This window comes from Gopherus evgoodei, chromosome 2 (genome assembly GCF_007399415.2).
Source record: "Gopherus evgoodei ecotype Sinaloan lineage chromosome 2, rGopEvg1_v1.p, whole genome shotgun sequence".
Classification (NCBI taxonomy): Eukaryota; Metazoa; Chordata; order Testudines; family Testudinidae; genus Gopherus; species Gopherus evgoodei.
The window spans coordinates 188,776,540-188,803,092 of record NC_044323.1 but is presented as its reverse complement, the minus strand read 5'-3'; the positions used below and the strand labels follow the sequence as shown (position 1 = coordinate 188,803,092).

Here is a 26,553-nt window from a genome sequence, read left to right as displayed (position 1 = left end):
GGCTTGGTGAAATCTGATGATTCCATATACCACCAGTTTGGGATACATGCCCTGTTTTCTGGCAGTCTGACCTGAGACTGGCGCTCTTAGCTATGTCCCATACCAGGCAGCATCACAACTGGAAGGCAATGTTATCACTGTGTCATTTTAATCACCACTAGAACTTGACTTAAACTAATACAATATCACCCACAACACCCCCCACACACACACATTAAAGATATACATTTTTTTTTTTTTTTAGGAATCAGAAGAATAAGGAACACATACGGCAAGATCATCACCCCGGAGAACATTCCCTGAGAGGTCAAGGTAGGTGAGAGTGTTAGCAATCAGCTGGTTGGCACTCAGTGACTGGGAAAGGCTATTCACCCCTGCAACAAAATGTCAATATTCAACTTAGTTGGGCTAAATAAAGAATTAGCATAAATCCTGTCAGGACACAGTTTCAGTGACCACACTGTCAAATATCAATGATCTCCTGCTATCAGAATTGTTATGATTTATTTTTCTCCTACAGGGCCCAGTCTTGCAAGGTGCCAAGCTCCCTCAACTCCCATTGACTTCACTAGGAATTCGGGGTTCCCTACATTTTGCAGGATCAGGCCCTTATCCTGTATTGCCAGATTCTTAGGAACAACCTTCTGATACATTTATTGTACCAAGTACGTGGTTCAACTCTAATGTTTATTTTTTTTACATTACTTAAAATATGGTTTGTGTGTAATGTTAAGACAGCTTCTTGTAAACACGGATATTTAAATAAAAACGTCCGCAGAAGACAAATACATTAACAATTATAGTTCACTACTAATTCAAAGGCAGTTGACAAGTATCCTCACACCTTCTATGGGTCGTATCGATTATCACTTCAGATGTTTTTTTCTCCTGCTGATGATAGCTCATCTCAATTGATTGGCCTCTTACAGTTGGTATGGCTACTTCCACCTTTTCATGTTCTCTGTATGTATAAATATCTTCTTGCTGTATGTTCCAGTCAATGCATCCAATGAAGTGGGCTGTAGCCCACGAAAGCTTATGCTCAAATAAATTTGTTAGTCCCTAAGGTGCCACAAGTATTCCTGTTCTACGTTACTAAACACACTCCACCTGCAAACTGCAGGGCTGGAACACTGTACATATTAAATGCAAGTTTTTTTAATCTTTAACAGATCTACTTAGCCACAATGGGTTCTAGCCATGTGCCCATTTTAATGAGTGTTAACAGCAGTTGTTACTATACGGAAGTAGAAAGGAGCGGTGCAATGTGTATGTACACGCACATAAACACCATGCTATATCCCATCCAAATAGCAACAGTAGCATATGATTCAACAGCAGCAAATGATTCTGAGAACTAGGATAATGAAGCAGTGTTTGAGCTAGTTAATGTTGAGGGGGCACTAGGGTAAAAAGTAGAATCACTCCTCCTTTAGGGTTTTTGTTTGTTTTTAAATGAATCCGTCTTTCATTAACTACAAAGTCACTGGATCTGATCTAAAGCCCAATGATATCAATGGGAGCCTTTTCATTGACTTCAGTGAGCTCTGGATCAGGTTCAAAAAGCTGAGATTTAATTGAACCAAGCACATGGAATTTTCTGTTTGACTCAAAGCTCCAAGTTGCTAAACCTCTTTTAGAGCTTCCCTTCTTGTATACTGTGCTATTAACAGAGATCCTACTTCAGTTTGAATGAAGCCTATAACATTGTTTCACAGCACTCAGACCTATCAACTGTTAGGAAATATGAAACATCACATTTAAAGAAAGATCATCTGGGAAGCTGCTACCTGCAGTTCACTTGTCAATCTCACAAAGAAATCTCAAACGAAATGTATTTGTTAAGTAGTAAGGTAAAACAATAAGAAGTGGATATATTGAGCTTTGGGAAGAAGTGAAAAGCACTGTAAGTGCTGCTTATTATCTCCCTAAAACAAAAGGCTGGAAAATTCTACTTGTCTGGTTGCACAGGACTGAATAGGAAACTTTTCCAAGTGAGTCCCATCACTCATTTCAAAATTTAGGCTTTTATTTAAAAAATAGTGCTAACCTTTATGGTTTCAAAAATAACCTTCAAATGCAAAACCAGGTTAAATTAATGTAATGCTGTCTATCTAAATCCAGGGAGGGCAGATTGACAAAAGGAGCTGTAAAGACAGCCACAAAAGTAGTGAAGAGCAGACTGTGGAGACAGAGAGAGGCAAAAAATTCACTGTTTTGAGGGGACTGCACATCTAGATAAACTCTCATGAACAGCAAGGTAAGTCGTATCATTAGGCTAGGCTTCTTAGTCAGAATTGCATGTTTTCAGTAGGAATATTGAAGGGCTGCCCTAACACAATATCCCGTGGTAAGATCTTAGTCTCTGTAGATTTGAGAATCATTGCCATGCAGTCTGCATTAGGATTCTTACTAGGTCATCATTAGGCATGATAGATGGACTCTGCTTTTGTTTTAGGACCTTTTTAAAAATAAACCACAAAAATCCCTTTGATTTTGTTCATTGCTTCAATACTCTGTCCTTGCTGATTAGCATTTGGTTGAGCGACCTTGACTAATCTGACAACTGTTCTTGAGACAGGCGGAAACAGATAGAATATCCCATTGACCTAAAAATCCAAAGCATTTGTAAATGTCATTGGACCAAATGATGGAACTTCAAGTGAGGAAGAATACAGGAGGTGACTGAACATACTGGAAGCTGTGTGCACTTTTGCCAGGACTGGATTTGGTCCAAAGACTTGAGTAAATATTCGGAGTTTTCTCCTATCCTGAGAATAAATACCAGGAAGGTCAAAATTCCCTGACTACATGATTGTCACCAAGAACAGAATACTAACACAAAGGTTTAAAAGAACCAAAAATCCAGCAATCATGCCCGATGACTGGGCTAGTAAGAATCATAATTAAAACACATTGCACAACAATAAATGTCAAATCAATTTAAAGGCTAATCACTAGTAGCAGGTCCATTTTCAAAGGTGCAGAGTTGCCTCCACCCTCAGTAATTTCATGAGCCATCTGCTAAAATGGTATGCTGAAGAAATACATTGGCTAGAGCTTTTCTTAAAAACAGATTAACTTCTGAAATTTAGAAACAATGGGGCTCCCACATCAAAGAGCAACATCTAAAATGGTAACACAGCTTGCCTTACTGTTACAAGTGAAGTGACAGTTAAAGAAGTTCTGTCACATCTTGCGGCATCAAGACCACTTAGAGATTAATGCATTTACTCTACAGCCTTATCTAAGAGCCATATGACTTCTAGCTCATGCATTTAGCTCCAGAGGCCCCAGGTTCAATCCCGCCTGCCCACAACCAGGGTCTGTTGGTGTTACAGGTGGGGGCTCATTCGGGATTTCAACTGGGAAGTCTCTGAAGCTCAAGACACACTTCCTCAGTAGGCATGTAACCCACACACCTCCTGTGTGTCGGGTTCTGTCTCATTTAGTGGTACTGAGACCACTTAGAGATTAATGAGTTTGCTCTACAGCCTTAGCTAAGAGCCATATGGCTTTTAGCTCATGCATTTAGTTCAGAGGCCTCAGGTTTGGTCCTGTCCACCGACGACCAGAGTCTGTCATTGTTACATAAGTCAATGGAAAGCTTTCATTTACCTTCAGTGGGATCTGGATCATGCCCATAATTGAAGAGCCTACTATGGCTAAGAAATAAGGTTCAGATACTCTCATAAAGTCAGTCATACAAGTAGATAAGTTAGACAGAGAGAAATAATCAAGTACACAAGAAATTATTTTACAATTATATAATGACAGGATCCATCACTAACAAAAATGTTTTGTTTTACTCATTCACCAAATAGAGAAAAAGTGCACAGTTAAGTATAAAACATACCTTTAGGTGACAATGAGGTTTTAGATAAATTTAAATGTTTCAGTCCCTTCGGGAGTTTGGCAAACTGGATACTTAGAGAGGACACACCTGTTGGGGGGGGGGGTGAAGGGAGAAAAGAGCATAAAAGTTTGTAGCTTTTCTGATGGAGAGTGGCTTTCAGGATTCTGAACCAGGGTAAAATCTGAGACCACAGAGTGAAAGTAAACTGAGTGAAGGCTGTTCATCTCCTCACAAACACAATTCAGTTTTTTCTAGGGTTGGCCCAAAGATGTAGATTACGACCACTTCAGGTCCTTTTTACTTTAACATGCTTAAAGCTATGCATTGCATGCTTAAGTTTTTGAGGACCAAGGGTCAAAGAGAAGGTAACGTGTGCCCAGGGCCGGCTTCAGGAAGTGCGAGGCCCAATTCGAACATTTTCGGTGGGGTCCCAGCAGGGATGATTAAAAAAAAAAAAAAGTAAAAAAACCCTTTCATTTCTTAGCAACCGGTTCCCTATGAAAAGTTCTGATTTAAGGCATGTGCCACAGTATGTATTTTTTGTAATGATAGGGTTACCATACGTCCGTATTTTCCAGGGGATTTTTTAAAATTTAAAAATTCTTCCCAGACAGCGATTTAAAAACCAAAAAGGCCGACATGTCCGGGAAAATACAGATGTATGTTAACCCTACCTCAAGTTCTTTTGAAAAAAGATGGGCCTGAACTAGAAATGAGCTCCCTGGGGATGTGCTAGGGTGTCCCAATTTTATAGGGAGAGTCCCAATTTTGGGGTCTTTTTCTTATATAGGAGCCTATTACTCTCCACTCCCATCCCAATTTTTTCACACTTGCTGTCTGGTCACCCTAGGGTGTGTACATGTGTGGGTCCCAGCTGCTCCCTGCCCCCCTCATTGAAGCAGGTGTGCAGGGTTACTGCCCTGGGAACTGCAGGGCACCAATGGACATGGGGCTGGCTGGAGGCAGGGCAGAGGCTGACTGGAGGTAGGGTCTGGCTGCAGGCAGGGCAAGGGGTGCGGGGCTGGCTGGAGACAGGGGTGTGTGTTCAGGTAGGGCCAAAGGGGGGTGCAGCATGGGTTGGCAGGGCTGGAGACAGAGGAGTGCGGGACTGGCTGGCTTCAGGCAGGGAGGTGTGGCAGGGGTTGGCTGGAGACAGTGCATGGGCTGTGGGGCTGGCTGCAGGCAGGGCAGGGGGTGCAGGGCTGGTGAGGGCAGGGGTGTGTGTGGGGCTGGCTGGCTTTGGGCAGAGCCACAGGGGGATGCGGCAGGACTTGGCTGGAGACAGGGCTGGGGGTGCAGAGCTGGCTGCAGGCAGGGCAAGAGGTGTGGGGCTGGCTGGAGACAGAGGCGGAGGGGGGCTGGCTGGCTTCGGGCAGGGCCGCAGGGAGGGTGCGGCAGGGGTGGGCTGGAGACAGGGCAAGGGGTGCGGCAGGGGCTGGCTGCAGGCAGGGGGTGCAGGGCTGGCTGCAGACAGGGGCTGGCTGCGGGCAGGGGCTGGTGCAGGCAGGGAATGAGGGGCTGGTGTGAGCAGGGGGTGCGAGTACAGGGGGTACAGCTCACTCTGTATGGTAAGTGCCCCCTCCTCCTCCGTCCCCCACCGGGGTAGCAGCAGCAGCCCGGCGCTCGGAGGCTATTTAAAGGACCCAGGCCTCCCCTGCTTCTACCGCCCCGGTCCTTTAAATAGCCGTGGGAGCCCTGGGGAAGTGGCTGGGTGGCAGAGGCAGCTGGAGCCCCCCTGCTACCCCAGGGCTCTGGGGGCTATTTAAAGGGCCCGGGGCTCCTCTGCTTCTACCGCCTCAGTCCTTTAAATAGCTGAGGGAGTCCTGCTGGGAGCCCCAGGCCCTTTAAATTGCCCCCTGGGGAAGCCGGGCCATCCTGGTACAGTGCACTGGCTCTTGCTGGTATGCCGAACCAGTGCTTGGGCACGGGGGCCCTCGTAGGGGTGGGGCCCGATACAGGGGAATTGATTGAATTGGCCTAAAGCCGGCCCTGCCTGTGCCATGATGTCAGCACATGGATAGTTTGAGAGCTTTATGGTTCCGCCACAGGAAAATGATAATGAAGCTAAATACAACAGTAGTGAATGTGCAGCTTCCCAAGTAACAAGGCTCTCTTTGGGTCTATTAGAAAAAAAGGTCAAGGTTCAATGGAGTTTAGCTATTATGGGTTAGCTAACCTTGACCTCTCTTCCTAAATGAGTCAAATTCTTTCTTTATTAGATAAACAGGCAAAGGCATTGCTGAAAAAAGACTGGAGTATTTCGTATAGCTGAATTAGTACTGCAGAGCAGTATGTGTTTTGCATAAAATAAATTCTGATGCAGGTAAAGTAGCAGAGAACTTGCTCTAGGAATCTGAACCCTCTATTCTAGTCATAATGGTCACTTATCTCATTTAATCAGACTGATAAATATATACTGGCCATTATACAGTCTCAAAATCACATAACTGACCATTTTCCCGAATAAAAAAAGAATTAGGGTTCTGGCACCAACTACACTACTCAGCACCATTTTGCTGAAAGAAAGAAACACAAAAAATAATTTCTCACTTCATCTGAAGTTCTGCATTTCATAAATTTATTTCCCATTTTAAAATGGGTGATGGAATATTTAAGGAGACACCTGCTCAGTAATGATCAAAGTAATTTATAAAATATTCATTACCAGAATAAATCTATCAACAAATAAATTGCAGCAATGCAATGAGGTGTGAAATATACTTCTCTGTACCAAATCACAGGTTAAAACCAAGCTAAGTTTTCCTTGGGGGAACATATATCTCTTTAAAAAGAATAACCTTGCCTCTTCTGCCAAAACCCAAAACGGATAATTAAAAAAAAAAAAAAAAAAAGCTAATACTGACATTTACTTCAATGGACATAGAAATATTTTTTCTATATTTATCATATTCTTTTATCTATCCATCTTAAACACATAAGTGGCTATACTTCAGACGTTTGTGGAGTTTTTGTTTCAAGGTCTTTTTGTTGTTTGTAAAAGTGTGTTTGTCATGTATATTGCCGATACATGTAGTTTTCACGGACTATCCAAAACTCCAGGCCATATTATGTGTATATGGCCAAGTTGTTGCCATGAAGATGTATTACTTTGTCTACTGTAAAAATACAATAGTAACTGGGTGTAATCACCAACTTACTGCAAGAACGAAGTCAGGTTATCTTATGAGAATATGCAAGTAACTGCACTTCCCCTTTGTAGGAATTTATTGTTAGAGAAAACAAGGTGAAAAGTACCTGGGATTATTTAACAAACGTTTGCTTCTGGAGAAATTTCAAGGAAGCATCAATTGACAATGTTTTAAACATTTTATTAACTCATGAAATTTATTTTACATTTCTTGCTATTTTTGCTTGAAAAAAGAGGTGGTTATTTTTGTATGGGTAAGGTGTCTATCACAGGGCTTCTAAGCAATGTACAATAGAGTCAATACACCACACTAAGATCAGGAATAAAAATCAACCCCAACTGAAGGCAGAAACAAAATATTTCACTTGACACAAAAACCCATGCAAAGAATCTCACAAATTTTGCTAAAAAAATATTAAATATGATGCAGGTGTAATTTTGGACCTACTAACCTGGGTCAGATTTAATTGTAGTGACTATTGGAGTGGGATCCTTGACACATTTTCTTTCCTAACTACACTTAACAAATCTCTGCAGCTTCACTGAAGTAAGAGATTCAAGTTTTAAAAATGTTTTAAGCTACTGCCTCAGGATTTTATATTCTCTGGCAGGTCCTCTCCACTTCTTGGTTGTAGCTGGTTCTCTGCAGGAGGCTTAAAAGCCAAATATGATTTTGATGTCAAAAGGGTAGAGAAAAGGAGGGAAAGCAGTAAGAGGAGAGAAAATACTATTCTGTTGCACCTGGGCTATTTATTGGAGAGTAGCAAATATCCTTTCCCCTTCTCTCACACTATAGCCAACAAAGTCTCTAATCCAGTCAGCACCACCCATATTAGCTCCTGAAATCTTATAGCAGGGGTGGGCAAACTACAGCCTGCGGGCTGGAGCCGTTTTAAGCTTCCACTGGGGAGCGGAGTCTGGGACTCAGCCCTGCTCCGGTTCTCTGGCGCTGGGTCGGGGCCCACAGCATATGGCTCAGCCCCACTCCAACCAGGCGCTGGGTCGGGGGCCACAGCACGTGGAAGCTGCAGCATGGCTTTACTCCAGCTCCTATGCGCTCCAATGGCCCCCTCCAGTGCTCCAATGGGCCGCCTGGCTGTGCCTCTGCATAGGAGCCGAAGAAGGGACATGCCACTGCTTCTGGGAGCCGCTTGAGGTAAGTGCAGCTCGGAGCCTGCACCCCTGACCTCTCCCCACACCCCAATACCCTGCCCCAGCCCTGATCGTTCTCCCACTCTCCAAACCCCTTGATCTCAAACCCCACCCCAGAGCCTGCACCCCCAGCCAGAGTCCACACCCCCTCACACCCGAACCCCAATTTTGTGAGCATTCATGGCCCACCATACAATTTCTATTACCCAACGTGGCCCTCAAGCCAAAAAGTTTGCCCACCCCTGTCTTATAGCGTCATCAGCATGAGGCCCTGGGAACCAGTGAGATAGGACCTAGGAAAAGATAATAGAAGAGAAAAACAAATGCAGTAGAGCCATTCAAGTCTTGGATAAGCAGGAAGCTAAATATTTTTAACCAGTCTGCCCCTTCTGGCAACATACAACAAAACTGGTGTCAGTTCCAGTAACAAAGCAGGAGAGAAAGACCAAGCTGCAACCAGGAATACAAGGAGAGCTTAATAAGAAGACAAAGTACAGAGAAGATTTGAACGTTAAGGTCTTTAAAAGAAAACAAGGGTGAAATCCTGGCCCCATTCAAGCCAGAAGGGCCAGAATTTCATCTCCAGACTGCCAATACACTCCACAGGTACCTCACAAAATCTAACAGTGCAGTGAAGAGAATCCAACCACGATTTAACACATTGTTCACAGTACAAAGCCATTACTCTCAGCACTGTTTTTTAACAGAGACTAATTGTTAAATCTCAAGTAAACAAAATAATCTTTTGGCATTATCTGCACACAAACACCTGTTCTGGTCTTCTATTCGAGTAATCATACAATATAATTACTGGTGCTCAGTAAGGCTAAAAAAAATCAATCTATTTTTACAATGGAAAATTACACGTTCCTTCTCTTATCATTCACAGAACTGAAAACTACTACTACTATTGAATACTCTGATTTTACATAATAACCGGGGTAAACTCCCAGTTCCTGTTGATGTGACAAGTTAAAAACAGAGATGTTTTCCATATTCCTTATGTGTAATTAACTATGATTTTGCATACATCTTTCTTATGACAAAGTCATATTGTTCCTTCCATTCACGCATACAATCTCTAGTGCAATTTGCACACAAAAGATACCAGAACTTCTGAATTCCTGCTTAGATCTTATTTTGAATTGAATGAAATGCAACATTTGCTTACTGAAATTATATTTAATTTCTCTGCAATTTAAAACTTATTTAATTTCTGCATTTTTAAGAAAATTAAACTTTTAACTGAATGTTCAGCTGAAAAGATTTAACTAAGAAACTAGTCAAAATCCAAGTTTGTATGTCCATGATTAACTACTGTTTTGCCTAAATTTTCCCTTGTATGTTATTACTTCTATCTGTTTTGAACTGTTCTCTTTGTAGTATGTGAAATACTCAGCCTGACTTATAGACAAAAGATCTTCCATTATATCAAGTCTGCTTATGCTTTTGTTTTTCTAATAAGAAAGAAACATAGTGAGCTTTCCTTTTAACCTACCTAAATCCAATTCTTAAAAAACAAAAGCAACAACTTGTATAAAATGTGACAGCCTTTTTCCTCCTCCTGACTATTTATTGTAAAGAAGTTAGCGTGGTTACTACAAAGAGTTTTGGCTGGTCAAAAAAGGCTTTTCAAATTATATGGAAATGTTCATGAAAAATATTCCTGTGGTTTGAAATTCTGATTTCTCAACTAAACAATTTGAAACAAAAAAATGGTTTTTGATTCATTCTGAAACAAACTGAGTGAAATCTAACTAAAACACTTTCAAATTTGTGGGGTGAGGCCGCCCTCCCACACCTTTCCCACTGTATAGAGAAAGGGAGAGATGGGGAGACTACCCACCCCCATTTGTCTTCCAGTGACAGGTGAACATTTTTTGTTTTGAATTGTTTCCTCAAAAACAATATGAAACAAAAGGTTTTACAGAATAGAATTCCTATTTTTCAAGCAGCCCTACAAATGATGTATTAAGGGTGTGAGGGTGTGATTGCGAGAATGCCCTGTGCATGGAATACTTAAGTGAAGTAAACGGGAAATCCATAAACACGGTGCTTCCAGGATCAAGCTTAGACTGAAAATTTTATTTTAATTTAAAAATAGAATTTTCAGTTTTTAGGGTGGTGAGTGGAAAGAGAAGAAAGAAGAGATGGCACTGACTTGAGTCTAAACTGAAATCACTCAGAAATTAAGGCCTAGATTCAGCAAAGCTGAATCTTTAAGCAAGTGTCTGTCTTTCACTGAAGTCAACAGGATTTTTTGGCTGAAAAGGGAAAGACTTACGTAGATACTCAGTGTAAGGGCTGCACTGACAGGGGCAAATTGTTTACACTATTGGGCACTAGAAGGGAACTCAAAAATTGACAGCTTCAGTGCACTTAGAAATATTTATATAAGCACAGATGAATTAAAGAGGTAGTTCTATCTGCTAGAAAACATCTGGAATACATAACCCAAGGAATAAAGTTGTGTGTCACTCTCAGACAGTCCTTAAACCAATTTTATTACTTTTTAAAATACAGTATATGAAACCCTTTCTTCTCTCTCCACCCCAGGCACAGTGCTTCTCCACTGTCAGCTAGCTCAAAAGTGATCTCTGTGAAGACAAACAAGCCCAACTTTAATTAAATTCACGGTTACACTAAAACCGTTCAACACCTATTGGTAAATCTCAAACTAATAGACATTTGCAAATTAAAAAAAGAAAAGCAATTCGCAGTGACCTATGAGCAACAAATATTTATGATGCAATTACACCAAGCACATGCTCTATTATTCAGGCAAAAGGGAATGAAGTAGCACTATTCCTCTTATTTTGACTGTATAAAAGGAAAAATGTAAATGTTATAGTACCTCTGTCCTCAAGAGGGTTGCTAGCAAGGTTGATTGTATGAAGTCCTGAGTTAAGATTATGGGATAGGGCATTGGCCAGTTTCTGTGCAAAATCTCTGCAAGAAAATAAAACAAAAGAAGATAATATTATTTCCTACATTAACACCATATTCAGAGGCTTAAAATGACCCAGTTACTGGAAAGACAGGAATTGGCCAAATTTGCCAGTTGCAGACATGTACAGTATTTCCCTTAGTCTAGTCACATCTATTTGCACAATTTGCTGTCTTTCAACAGCAATCTTTTATTTAAATATTATCCAATATCACACTAAAGGATGCCCATCCATAGCTCTGAGTGCCTTTGAGATTATAAAAAAAACAAACACAGCAAAATAGGAGTTCTAAAACAAACTGTCCAAAGCAGTCCCATTTCTCCTGCCGACCACATCATTTGATCATCAGTCATGTGATCAGTACAGTTTAATCACTGGCATGCTTTCCCAGAAATCCCACCCTCATGTGCATCAGTTCTCCATCATACCAAACAAACAAACAGGCTTTGCAGCATATCTAGAAGGTCAACAACAGGGGCTATTTCTGACCTTGTGGCATAGGTGCAGGAACCAGAGGTGCAGGGGGTGCTGTAGCACTGCGTAGCTTGAAGTGGTTTCCATTATATACCAGGGTTTACAGTTTGGTTCAGTGGCTCTCAGCACCCCCACTATACAAATTGTTCCAGCATCTCTGCCTTGTGGGAGAGGAGGGGAGACAGAATTCCAGGAGAAATGGGCCCTTATGGACAACTCTCTGCTCGCTCTCTTTCATAATCAGAAGAGTCAAGCTCAGGGGCCTTTGCTGATCAGAAATGTGGCAAAATAGCCCAGGGAGAGAGTCAATCTCTCCAGCAGGCAGGCAGGATCTAAGCTGTTTAGGTCTCTGCAGGTCTAAACAAACTCTCCAGACTCCACCCTGAAACCAGCAGGCAGCTTTTAACCACTAACTTTTGGTTCAAATCTGCTCTCTTTTCCTTACAAAAGAAAGCTCTTATTTCCTGTAACCAAGAATGAGACACAACATAGCTAAATACCTCACTAATTTTGCCAAAAGACAAGAACTCACTTAAGGGCAAATCCTGCCTACAGAGCCAGAGGTGAAAGTAAGCAGGTACGGGCCGGTAAGGATCGGTAAGAAAAGGAGACTGCCTGAGGGAGGGAGAAGCCTGCCCCCTGCATAAGAACAGTTTAAACTCAGCTGTTCCCTGAGCGGTTCAGCCCTCCCAGTTACGAGTGGTTTCTGGCATCCTTGTTAATTTCACTCATAGCAGCTGGAGGGAGCAGGGAGGGTGTGTTTGACTATGGTGGGGCAGTCCTTGTCTGCCCCCGTGATGAGGAGATCTTGTCTCCAATTTTAGTATATGTGCTGCCGAAGCAAGCACACTATATACACAATAAATACAAGCATTTGGCTGCACAGCTTAAATCCAGAGCTAATAAAAGCAGGGGGAAGGGGAAAACTCACTGTCACATTGGTTTCTCCGCTCCTCCCTCCCACTCCTTCAGCCTGGCTGCAGACAAGGCTCTGCATTCCTCCCCCCAGCAGGGGTTCTCTAGGCTCTAGCTTGCAGCAGGGACACTGGCTGAGATGCCTGCTGCTGCCTGCATAAGAACAGTTTAAACTCAGCTGTTCCCTGCGCTGTTCAGCCCCCAGGGTTAGAAGCCGTTTCTGGCATTCTTGTTAATTTCACTTCCAGTTGTTTTTGGGGGCGGGGGAGGAAAGGTGTGTGTGACCATGGCAGGGGCAGTTCTTTTCTGCCCCCGGGGATGAGGGGATCTCCTATATACAAAAAACACAATCAAAATCTTGAACCATTTCCAAGTTCAAATCTATCCCATTTCCTCTCCAGCAGAAGGAGGATCATGGTTGTGATGTCCGTACCGCTTGCAGATCCTCTTTGAAATGTTACTGAACCATGCAGGGAACAGCTGAATTTAAACTGTTCTTACGCAGGAGGCAGGTTTCTCCCTCCCTCAGCCAGTCTCCCTGCTGCAAGCTAGAGGGAAGCCCCTGCAGCTGCTGCTCAGTGCCAGGCAGGGAGAAAGCACGGAGCTTAGTGTCCGCAGCCTGGCTGGAGGAGGAGGGAAGACACGGAAAAAAATCTGACAGTGAGTTTTCACTTTTTCAGGCTTATTCCAACAGTAAAGTTTTATTACAGACAGTCCCGGTAGTAGTAATAGTAGCTTTATCTTCTCTGTCTATGTCATGCAGTAGGAGGGATCCATGAAGTACGTAGGAGAGGTGGGTTGCTTGCAATTGGACTATATGGGTAAGAAATGTAAATTACTTTCACCCCTGCCCAAACCCCAGGGCTCCCAGCCGCCTCTGCAGCTGGTAGCTCCGGGGGTGATTTAAAGGGCCGAGCTCCTAGCTTCAGCTGAATCCCCGAGCCCTTTAAATACTGATTTAAAGCCCGGGGATTTAAAGGCTCCACCTCTTCCGATAGAGGCCATGCCTCTTCTGGTTGAGGCCCCTCCCCCTCCGCAAGACTCTGGAGTTCCGGCAAGTCCTTTAAGTTACTTTCACTCCTGTACAGAGCACAACCTAAGTGATCATCGGTCCACGAGGGGGTACATAAGAACCAATAGAGAAGGAATCCTCTCTCTGAATATGGAGTAGCAGCGGAGCCCTGAAACTGCAGTCACCTCAGCAGTGTGTGGCCAATGGTGGTCATGTGCACCTTGGAAACAGTGAAGTCCTGAGAGGCTTTTTTTTTTTTTTTTTTTTTTTTTTTTTTTTTTTTTAATACTGGGAAGAGATAAACAAAGCGGATGTCAACAGGGAGCAAGTAACCACACCCATCACTTTATCACAAGAAAGACATGATCACGGGCTGACCCAAAATCAGTATCATCAGGCAGGTGATATTTCAGCACAGACACTCATTAAGGAGAAGGTGCTGTGTATTGGCAGGGCCCATACTGTTTTGAGCTTTAACAACTTTTTACAATTTCATTCTTCTCTTACCCCTTAGCCACTGTTATCACCACAACATTTTTGTCTGTCTCAGGGCTTGATTCAACACTCCACTCTAATTTATGTCCCTTCCTCATATTGCCATTCCCACAGACCAAAATTTCCTAAAATATCCTTTCTTCCCTTTAGTGATGGAAGGGTGGCACTGGGCAGGAAACCATCCAGCCAACTCTGCCAGATTTCTGCCAGCAGACAGGTCCCCAAGCACAAGGGTTATGCTCCAGTGGCTATCTTCTGCCACTTTAAGGTGACAAGCCTTACCAAACCAGAGAATTCAGTCCTCTGATTATTACATGCACCCTATTCTCTCAATGTGGCCTACCTACTTAGTGTATCTTATTTCAGCCAACTCACTAAGCTTCTACTGCACTGTCCTTACTCGTCATTCTTCCTTTTCAACTAAAAGCCAATATCCTTGCTGGATAAGTTCTGTCCCGATTACCCATCTAAATAGTTATCAAAATGCCACTTTCTGCTTTACATAGGGAAACTTCCCGAGGGACAAAGAGCGATCTCTCTCATTTTTCTTAGGATACTACAGCAGTAGTTCTCAACCAGGGGTATGTGTACCTCTAGAGGTACATAGAGATCTTCCAGGGGATGCCTCACCTCATCTAGATATTTGCCTAGTTTTACAACAGGCTACATATAAAGCACTAGCAAAGTCAGTACAAACTAAAATTTCATACAATGGCTTGTTTATATTGCTCAATATACTGTACACTGAAATGTAAGTACAATATTTTTTCCATTTGATTTATTTTATAATTCTATGGTAAAAATGAAAAAGTAAACAATTTTTCAGGAATAGTTTGCTGTGACACTTGTATTTTTATGTCTGATTTTGAAAGCAAGTAGTTTTTAAGTGACATGAAACTTGGGGTACACAAGACAAATCAGTTTTCTGAAAGAGGTACAGTAGTCTGGAAAGGTTAAGAGCCACTGTATTACATATTTGAGGTAAAAATTTCAAAAGCACATAGAAGTCCCATTAAAAGCAAATGGGACCGAGGCACTTTTGAAATTTACCCTTAATAGCATTTCTCAGCTCTGACTATGGAAGTAGTCATAACTCCTTAAAAATACTTTGTCTGTAGCCTATGCCAAGTGAGGAAAGCCAGTATCAATGGCATGAATACATTCCTTCCCAGTAAATAGACATTATAACCTGCAGAACTGACAAATACATCTTTACAGGGACAGATAGCTAATACTGATCACAGCAGAGAGAGGGAAGGTCAACATGCCAAGTACTGAAATAGTGCTGGAGTATTTAAGCATGAAATTGCATTATTTCTAAATGCCTTCATTTTTTATGACTACTGTAAGAGGTTTGCTTTTTGTTTACTTTTTAAGTACCTCAGTACAGAGAAGTATATTTTCTAGTTTGAATATTAGGATATATTCATTCTATCTTAACAGACTATGTGTCCAATCAACATAAAGAAGTCCATACTGCAATCTGTTGTCCAACAGTATTCCTTATTATAGTGAAGAAACTGAACATAGTGTTTTCTAAAAGAGCATCGAGTTTTTCATATCAACGTTGGCAACTAAGTTTTGAGAGGAAATCATGAGTTATTTGAGGCTCAAATCACTTCTAAAACTGTCTGTTCTGCACAGCTACCAGCTGTTCAGCCAGCTTCCTTGTTTGTAAAGGAACAAATAAGTATAAGAATCAGCCTCATTTTCACAGATGCTAACACATGTAGTCCCTAGAGACTCCAGTGGAGTTTGTGAACACTTACAACCTCTAAAAAAATAGACCATGAGCTCCTTGGAACAGGGTTGTAATTTTTGTATTAGCTATTTTACCAGTTCTATCACACAGTCTATTTTCTATGGTCCTATGGGTAAATCATAACTAACGTAATTTTTTTTTAAAATTACTTACGTTCTAAGCCCGGCATTCTCTAATACCAATTCTTCCAATCGATTGGATCTACTCACCACTCTCAGGATCTGCTCACAGACATCAGTGGACTGCCATGAAAATGATATAACAATATTACTAAAGCAAAAACATTCTTACATCACTGAAAATATACAGCTATAAGCTAGGAATGGCCTCACATAATGAAGCCATGGCCACAACTGGATCTCCAAGGTGTCACTACAATACAAAAAATGAATAATAGTAGCAGAAGCCTCCAAAACCCAGTAGGAGGACGTAAGATGGAATAATTCATTTGGGAAAGATTCTAAGTGGGAAATTCGTAAGTGAGAGGCAAACTAACAAAGAGTCATTCAAGGTGTAGGCCAACAAAACAGGACAAAACCTTATTTCCGACAGAAAAACCATGTGATTAATAATATTACTTATATAAAAACGTTGTGTCCATGATAATCTTTTACAGAACAGACATAATTAATAAGCCTGAACTAGAATGACCACAAAACCGAAACAGGAGTATCACAATGCAGACTCACAAGGGACACATTTTGGCTGCAGGCACTCAGTGAAAGACCTTTGTGGTCAGGGAGTGTGCTCCAGGTATTTTAGTGTGGATCCCGCTAACCCACACAGAACCATTACACACCCCACCATGTTTACATTAGTCATATTTTGTAATAATGCAAAATGACCTACAAAATAAAAAGGAGTCATATAAAAAATGGAAACTAGGTCAGATTACAAAAGATGAATATAGGCAAATAACACCGGAATGCAGGGACAAGATTAGAAAGGCAAAGGCACAAAATGAGCTCAAACTAGCTATGGGAATAAAGGGAAACAAGAAGACTTTTTATCAATACATTAGAAGCAAGAGGAAGACCAAGGACAGGGTAGACCCACTGCTCTGTGAGGAGGGAGAAACATTAAATAGGAAACTTGGAAATGGCAGAGATGCTTAATGACTTCTTTGTTTCGGTCTTCACTGAGAAGTCTGAAGGAATGTCTAACATAGTGAATGCTTACGGGAAGGGGGTAGGTTTAGAAGATAAAATAAAAAAAGAGCAAGTTAAAAATCACTTAGAAAAGTTAGATGCCTGCAAGTCACCAGGGCCGATGAAATGCATCCTAGAATACTCAAGGAGTTAATAGAGGAGGTATTTGAGCCTCTAGCTATTATCTTTGGAAAGTCATGGGAGACGAGAGAGAGTCCAGAAGACTGGAAAAGGGCAAATATAGTACTCATCTATAAAAAGGGAAATAAAAACAACCCAGGAAACTACAGACCAGTTAAATTTCTGTGCCAGGGAAGATAATGGAGCAAGTAATTAAAGAAATCATCTGCAAACACTTGGAAGGTGGTAAGGTGATAGGGAATAGCCAGCATGGATTTGTAAAGAACAAATCGTGTCAAACCAATCTGATAGCTTTCTTTGATAGGATAACGAGCCTTGTGGATAAGGGAGAAGCGGTGGATGTGGTATTCCTAGACTTTAGTAAGGCATTTGATACAGTCTCGCATGATATCCTTATCGATAAACTAGGCAAATACAATTTAGATGGGGCTACTATAAGGTGGGTGCATAACTGGCTGGATAACCGTACTCCGAGAGTAGTTACTAATGGCTCCCAAACCTGCTGGAAAGGTATAACAAGTGGGGTTCCGCAAGGGTCTATTTTGGGACCGGCTCTGTTCAATATCTTCATCAATGACTTAGATGTTGGCATAGAAAGTACGCTTATTAAGTTTGTGGACGATACCAAACTGGGAGGGATTGCAACTGCTTTGGAGGACAGGGTCAAAATTCAAAATGATCTGGACAAATTGGAGAAATGGTCTGAGGTAAACAGGATGAAGTTCAATAAGACAAATGCAAAGTGCTCCACTTAGGAAGGAACAATCAGTTTCACACATACAGAATGGGAAGAGACTGTCTAGGAAGGAGTATGGCAGAAAGAGATCTAGGGGTCATAGTGGACCACAAGCTAAATATGAGTCAACAGTGTGATACTGTTGCAAAAAAAGCAAATGTGATTCTGGGATGCATTAACAGGTTTATTGTAAACATGAACGAGAAGTCATTCTTCCGCTCTACTCAGCGCTGGTTAGGCCTCAACTAGAGTATTGTGTCCAGTTCTGGGCACCGCATTTCAAGAAAGATGTGGAGAAATTGGAGAGGGTCCAGAGAAGAGCAACAAGAATGATTAAAGGTCTTGAGAACATGACCTATGAAAGAAGGCTGAAAGAATTGGGTTTATTTAGTTTGGAAAAGAGAAGACTGAGAGGGGACATGATAGCAGTTTTCAGGTATCTAAAAGGGTGTCATCAGGAGGAGGGAGAAAACTTGTTCACCTTAGCCTCTAATGATAGAACAAGAAGCAATGGGCTTAAACTGCAGCAAGGGAGATTTAGGTTGGACATTAGGAAAAAGTTCCTAACTGTCAGGGTAGTTAAACACTGGAATAAATTGCCTAGGGAGGTTGTGGTATCTCCATCTCTGGAGATATTTAAGAGTAGGTTAGATAAATGTCTATCAGGGACGGTCTAGACAGTATTTGGTCATGCCATGAGGGCAGGGGACTGGACTCTATGACCTCTCGAGATCCCTTCCAGTCCTAGAGTCTATGAATCTATGAATCTATAAGTAATTTGCCTGGGCCGCTGCAAGATCCATGATGAGCCAAAAAATTAGAGTAAAACAAAGCTGGTTTTATGCTATTAATTTGCTAATGCTGGAGACGGTAAAAGTGAAAAGAGAAATTTTGTAGTTTTAAAATTTTACTTCAGCTGTGATCCCAAGAGCTATACACTTTTATTTTATTCTTTGTTTTGCTTTTGAACTCTGTGGTCCCCAACACACAAAATCAAAGTTCCATTAGAGGGCTGAAGCTGAGCTTTTGCCATGACCACGACAGCTAAGATGATTTTGCTCAGGCCAATAAATCATTCTCCATTAAAAGTGCCCCCATGACACTCGTATTGGGTTCTGAGAGTCTATGTTTCTACCTGGTGTCTGACCCCACAGATCAATCAATTTCTAAGGCTAGATTTTTTAGCCTTTTAGCTTTTCAGTCTAGTTCTCGACTCATTTAAAATACAAGAACTCTACAACACAGAGGGGAGAAAAATCTACCTTCAGTCCTTCTTTTACATAATGCAGATTGTACTGGTGTTTTAAGGACTGTCACTTTTCTACCACCACAGGCATTGATTCTGCACTTTTATATTTTAGTAACTGAGAATATGATCAATGGTGGTATACCAGTGTGATTACAAAGGAGTGGTTTAATCTGTTTGTGAGAAAGGTACAGCTGTGTCTACTGTGACAGACCCAGACCAGTGGGGTACAGGAGTCTGGTAGAGGGCAAATATACTGGTCACCGGATGAGTAGTTTTCTGTTCCCTGAGTGACCAGAGCAGGGGTTGCACTAGAGTAATCAGGAACCTGCTAGAACCAATTAAGGCAGACAGGCTGATCAGATCACTTGCAGCCAATCAAGGCAGGCTAATTAGGGCACTTGGGTTTAAAAAGGAGCTCACTCCAGTCAGGTGAGGAGGAGCCAGAGGAGAGGAAGTGTGTGTGAGGAGCTGGGAGCAAGAGGCCCAAGGAGCTGAGAGTGAGAGGGTGTGCTGCTGGAGGACTAAGGAGTACAAGTGTTATCAGACACCAGGAGGAAGGTCCTGTGGTGAGGATAAAGATGGTGTTTGGAGGCGGCCATGGGAAGTAGCCCAGGGAGTTGTAGTTGTCATGCAGCTGTTACAAGAGGCACTATAGGGCTGGTCTACACTAGGGGAGAGGATCGATCTAAGATACACAACTTCAGCTATGTGAATAACTTAGCTGAAGTCGAAATATCTTAGATCAAGTTACCTACCGTCCTCACGGCGCGGGATCGATGTCCGCGGCTCCCCCTGTCGACTCCGCTACTGTTGTTCGCGTTGGTGGAGTTCCGGAGTCGACAGGAGTGCATTCGAGGATCGATATATCGCGTCTAGATGAGATGTGATACATCGATCCCCGAGAAATCGATTGCTACCCGCCGATATGGCCGGTAGTGAAGACGTACCCATAGACAGCTGCAATCCACAGGGCCCTGGGCTGGAACCTGGAGTAGAGGGTGGGCCCGGGTTCCCCCTAAACCTCCCAACTCCTGATCAGACACAGGAGGAGTTGATCCAGACTGTGGGGAAGATCACTGAGGTGAGCAAATCTGCCAATAAGTGCAGGACCCACCAAGGTAGAGAAGGAAATTTGTCACACTACCAAAGACAGTGCCATAATGGGAGATGCAAAGAGTAGTACATAGTATTGATTCTGGATTTGTTTTTCTTAAACCGGCTCTCAGTAATGTCATTATAATATAGATTTAGCAATCAATCAGCTTTTGTATTATCCTCCAGATATTTTTGACTGCCAGCTTGAGTGCATTTCCTGTTCCAGGAGCTGACTAGGGTTGTTGTTAAGGAGTTACTTTAAGAAGTGGGTTTATTTTAGAGTCATACAAACTTGTTAATTGGATTCAATCAGTTTCAGCAAATCAAAGACACTAGGTTCTGTTTGCTAGGATCGCATCTCCTGTGGTTTGTTTGAGAAGTTTTATGTTTGAACAAACCCCAGAACTCCAAAGAAACCTCAGGAAAATCCCAGCAAAATATAACAGTTTCCTAAAGAAACCATAGTTGTATCACTCTTTCCCTCTACATATATTCTCTAATACACCTCCTCCCCAAATATGGCCCCATGTCCCTCTTCATCCTTTTACCCCACCAGCAACCCCTTCAGGGGCCTTTTTGGTGGGCCTCTCAGAGCTTTACTATGTGCCCAAAGCTTTCATTTGGTTGACTGAGCCTATCGCTGGCTCACTTCCAGATTTTCAGGGGATGGACATCAAATAAGCTTGTTGTTATTAAACCCTTCCACACAAACATTCATATTGGTGTCCTGAGAAAAGTGCAATGTCTGACAACAACCCAGGTCAGCTCCTGGAACAGGAAATAGTCCAAGCACTGCTGATTTTGACGTTTCCATGCTAAAAGGTTTCACACCACTGTAGTTAGCTTAGTGATCATGAAAGCAAAGAGCTAATTGTCACTCAAATTGAGAGACAAGGTAATATCGTTTTTGGACCAACTTCTGTCAGCGAGAGAGACAAGCTCTCGAGTTTAGGCCATGTCTACCCTGGCACTTTCATCGTTAAAACTTTTGTCACTCAGAGGTGTGAAAAAACACCCCCCTGAACGACAAAAGTTTTAACAACGAAAAGCACCAGTATGGACGGCGCTTCGTCAACAGGAGATGCTTTCCCGAAGCTACTGCCCCTCACTGAGGGTGGTTTTAGTTTTTTGCCGGGAGAACTCTTTCCTGGCAATGTAGAGCAGCTATAAGGGCACCTTATAACAGCATGGCTGCAGAGGCACAGCCATGCCATTGTAAGGCGCGCAGTGCAGCCATAAACAGACCTCTTCTTCAAGTCTGGGAAAGGAAGTGTCATAGCTAAATGCAAGGTGGAACAGATTGTTTAGCATAAGCAGTTAGCACATATCCTAAGGAACCATTCAAAGTAGACTGACCTGTTAACACCTCTTGCATTCAAGAGACAAAAAGAGGGGGTTAGTGGATTACAGATTGTTGTAATAAGCCATAAATCCAGAGTCTCTGTTCAGTCCATGATTTTTAGTATATAGCAGAGTTACGAATTTATGCTCCCAGGAAAGTGTCTTTGGAAAGTGTTGTGCAGCTTTCTTTTGAGGATGAGAACTGATAGGTCAAACAGTGATCACATTGTGAAAAATGTACCCACAAGAACTCTGTGTGGCTCAACTCTCTTCCCAAAAGAAGTTGGTCCAAGAAAAGGTATTACCTCTCCTCCTTATCTCTCTAATATCTTGGGACCGAAATGGATACAACTACACTACATATTCCAATTGAGAGACAGACAAGGCAGTACTAAGTAGAACTAGTTGAAAAACTGGATATTTTACCCCGCAGAAAATTTTGACAAAATGAAGACAAAAGTTTAGTTGTCTAAATTTTCAACAAAAAATTTTGATTTTGGCAGAAATGCAAATACCCAAAGATTTCAGATAAAAAACAAAGATTCCAATTTTAAAATGCTGCTGTAGTGCCTCATGGGAGTTGTAGTTTGGATACCTTATGCTCCCACTCTCCTCTATAGGGCAGGTTCCCTAGTCAGAATATGTCTCTCGTGATGCACCACAGTCCCCTTCTTGGTTAGGGGTGCATCCCTGGAGATGTAGTTTAGCTAGGAAGCCGGGTCCACAGAGAATAGGGACATCAGGCACCAGAACTTCAAATCCCATTAAATATTGTAGTGGCATGTAAACATCAAACTATTTGATCGTTCATAGAAATAGTGCAGTCTTTGGGTGTTTGGGTTTTTTTGTGTGTTTGTTTGGGTTTTTTTTGAAGAAAAATGGAAAATTTCCACAGAAAGCAGACACTTTTTGTGTTGTTTTTTTTACAAAAACCCAATTTTCCATCACAAACAATTTTGATTGAAAATTTTTGACCAGCCCTAATACTGAGCAAGCTTCTCCGAATGGCTTTAACAATATACTTCAGTTAAAACTTGCAATACTACGCTATTTCAGTTTCGGTCCTGAGTCTCTGAAGCAGAGACTACCAATTGTGCCACATTCTTTGGTGGTGGTTTTATGATATATACTAGAACAAGATAACCCAACTCAATTCTACTTCACTTTAACGTCAGAATTGAAACTAGGACTCCAAAGAAGGAAGGAAAGTGTACTTTCTACTTTTATTCTAAAGCCTCTCAAAGTTATTTTCAGATACCACAGCTTTCAGTACATCACTAGCAATCAGGTTTTCATGTAATGTGACACTATTGAGCGGAAAACTACAAGAAAATTTTTGAGGCCAGTAAATTTGCACCAATTCGCATTAGCAGAGAATTTGGTCCTTCATTTTTAAGATCCACAGACTCCAATCCTAGATATGAAGAAAGATTTTTGGGCAGGCTTAAAAACAATTAACCTTCACTTTTTAAATAAAAAAGTTTTTTTGTTTTATTAAATTTAAAGTCATCCAATAATCAGCCATTTTTAACAGCTTCTTCCAGTCCACCTTGCTGGTTTGGTGGAACAACGTAATTATCTTACAGGATTACATATTTATTATTATATCTGACTGTCTTCACTCCAAGAAAGTGGATGCTTCTTCATCAGGATGTAATGCAGAGAGAGAGGAAAGACTACTTTCAATAGTGCAGGAGCAGTGCAAACACAATCCAAATATCCCCCACCCCCAAAATGGTTTCTTATTTAGTCATACAATACTGCTGAAAACAGCTAAAAATAAGCAATGAAATATTTTGTGGCATCACTATATTCAAATAAACTCTGTAAACTTTATTAACTAAATGTTATTGCAAGTTGATTTTTAGAAAAAATATTTTCCAGCAGAGTCTACTCAGCTTTCCATTGATGAATAATGCATCTTTCTGAAAATGGATACAGTGTGCTATAAAATACAGCAAAGCCAGATAACAGTAGATGCACCTTCATTTTATTACTTACTAATTTCAGATCCTTAGAGGACAGCTTTGTAAACCACTGATTGTATTCCAGAGCAGCAACTATAGGTATTAAGTCTCTAGAAAAAGAAAAAGGGTTTTAAACACTGTTCACACTTATTGTCAAGTTGGTCAGCTGAACACTTATTCTTATATACTTAATTAACTTTGACTCTTTCTTAATAGTCAATTATCAGGATTTTAGAAAGCTCTGCATTTTAAAAATACAAATAGTGGAGGGGGGAAATCAACTGGATTTGGTATGACTTGCCTTAATTTTAATATGAACTTTTTGACTGGTCAAATAATATCCATATGAATATTTAAACCAGGAAATTGTCTGAGCTGACATCCCTAGTCATACTGTTACTTTTTCTTTTCTTCAGCCTGTTTCATATTTAAGCTTCTTAATCACCATTAATTATAGTTGAGCATGATACTAAAAGCTTTTTGGCAGCTTGATGATTTAATATAATTCTGTGACTGACTAATTCTAGTCAACATCTCCTTGTCTCTTCTCTCAAGTCAGATCCCCTAAGGAAACAGGGGCCGTGCAAAAGGATAATGTAACTTTCAGCACAAACTCTCTCCTAATCGTAAAAGGAATTTCACAAATGAAGTTCTACATGATTCCTGTTCCCTTAGTCAAAGATTCTTAATTTGATCTGCTCTCCTTCCGTTAGTTTCGCCACAAATAAATACTGATAAAGGCATGCTGTTAAAAACCTTTGCATGCAACACAAGAGCAGAATAACACACAAAATATTATCATAGCATTTAGTATGCTATGCAATACAACTCAGCAGTCAGATAATCTTCCCCTCCCCCATATTAATACATATGGACACACGGACACACACACACACACACACACAACCACCACTCTATAAACCCTTGCCTTGCACAGTAGAAACTAGGACATACAGTAGAACCTCAAAGTTACCAATACCTCAGGAATGGAGGTTATTCATAACTCTGAAATGTTTGCAACACTGAAGAAAATGTTATGATTGTTCTTTCAAAAGCTTACTTTAAATGAAACAGGCACAGAAAAAGTTTCTTTACCTTGTAAAAAAAATTTTTTTTCAACTTACCCCTTTTTTGTAGTAGTAGTTTACTACTAATACAGTACTTTACTGCATTTGCTTTCTTTTAGTCCCTGCTGTTGCCTGATTGCACACTTCTGGCTCCAAATGAGGTGCGTGGTTGGCCAGGCAGTTCAAAACTCTGGTATTCGTAACTCTGAGGTTCTACTGCAGCCACTGTATATGTAATTATTCTAAATCTACCTAGAGCTAGTGCAAACTGAACTTTAATCTTCATGGGGAACAATCTGTAAATATTAGCTTTATTTTATTTTATTTTTTTACTGTTCCTTCCCAAGCTTTCAATCCAGGAGCATGCACTGGTAGGCATCTTCTCTGTACACACAGCTCCTCTTTCCTTTATTTTTGCCCCATTTATCTGTTTTATTTCAATCATTTTTGATGGGGATATTAAACAAGTGGAGACTCAGATGCACCTGTGATTCTAATGAATGTTTCAGACAAACATTGACTAGACTATATTCTTTCAGGAACTGTAGCTTTCTATATTCTGAAATATAAGGCCATCTCTAATGCAGTAAGAGAATGACGATGTGCAGCAAAATCATGTTGTACACAACTGTAAAGCTAATATACAAGAAGGTTATTTGTATAGTCTATCTTTGATATAGAAATATGGTACACTACAAGGAATGGGCCTGTTGCCCATGTTGTTCAATATATACATGAAGCCTCTTGGTGAATTCATTTCCAAACATTTAGTACGGTATCATTGGCTTGATGTTAATGATGATACACAAGGATTTCTCTCTTGTCCAACAGCTTCTGCAATTTTGGTCTCAGCTATGAAGTGGTATTTGAATATTGTTAGATGTATAAATTTGGACTATTTCATCTTCAAGCCTGGAAAAACGGAAGTCTTGCTTTTGAGTAGAGGTCACCTATACAAAACAAGCTAGTTTCTCCTGTGTGGCTCCACTTGATGGGATTAGTATGAAGGTAATGAATCGGGTTTAGAACCTTGGTGTCTCTTTTGTCATTGCCTTGGCCTTGGCAAGCTAGGCATGGGACATGGTGCAAACACAGATTTATTTTTCTGCTCTGCAATTTGTCTCCGGTTCACATATTTATACCATAATGACTCGCAACAGTAATACACAAACTTTGTGATCAGAAGAGCAACTGATGCAATTCCTTCTTTGCAAAGTTTTCAGCAGTGCTGCTCCATCAACCAGCTGCAACATATTCAACATGATTGCTCACTCATTTGAGCTATGATCCTAAAAAAATCATTTTTAAAAATATTGTCTGTCTATAAAGCGACGGATGACTCTAAACTGACACTGCTGATTTATAAATCCTTATCCTTAATTCCTGCCCCTAATTATATTCAAGACCTACTTCTATCAACTTATATGACTGGTATCAGTAGCTGCACTCACACAACTCAGCTGTTTAGGGATCCCATCTTCCCACCCATCATGCGTGAAGATGGCAAGACAATTACTTTCTACTGTGTAGAAGTTGCTCCCCATAGAAATCTACCTAATTTCATCCTTCATGTTTTAGATGAACCTTAGGGTATTTTTGTTTAATTTTATTTGAAAAGGTGCTTCAGAAGGCTGTTAGCCCTACGTCTATTACTTTCCCCCATTTCCAAGGCCTTCCTTTTCTCTTCTCCCCCTCATTCATTCTTGAGATTTTGATTAAAAAAAAGATATTTTATAATATTTTTATTACATTTTGATTTGATTACATTGTGTAGGCTGTACAGTGACATCAGTGCTTTTGCTGGGAAATGAGAATGAATGCTAAATAAAATGATTAATTATTGACCATTTACAAAAATAGAGATTTTCCACAACTTTTTCTTCACTCATTTATATTTAGTTATTATATTTACAAGTTAGTGTGTTAACTATTTCACTGTTGAAAAATAAAGGGTTATTTACAAAAAGAATACTGTACATGACACAAAAGCATTGAAGGAAATGCAGAAAATCTCAGTAAGTCTCAACAACGCCAAGTTTTGCCACCA

At 41.0% G+C, this 26,553-nt stretch overlaps 1 protein-coding gene across 8 annotated transcripts in view; it reads right to left on the bottom strand.

Moving 5' to 3' along the window:
- The window catches only part of CARMIL1 (capping protein regulator and myosin 1 linker 1), a 272,936-nt gene that overhangs the window by 119,634 nt on the left and 126,749 nt on the right, over positions 1–26,553 (bottom strand). For all 8 annotated transcript variants that reach the window (XM_030552559.1, XM_030552563.1, XM_030552561.1 and 5 more), the window contains 5 exons: positions 23,474–23,549; positions 15,916–16,004; positions 11,011–11,105; positions 3,857–3,943; positions 271–374 (listed from right to left, as the gene is read on the bottom strand). In XM_030552559.1, coding sequence (XP_030408419.1) covers positions 271–374; positions 3,857–3,943; positions 11,011–11,105; positions 15,916–16,004; positions 23,474–23,549 — 451 coding nt within the window. The remainder of the gene's footprint in view (positions 1–270; positions 375–3,856; positions 3,944–11,010; positions 11,106–15,915; positions 16,005–23,473; positions 23,550–26,553) is intronic.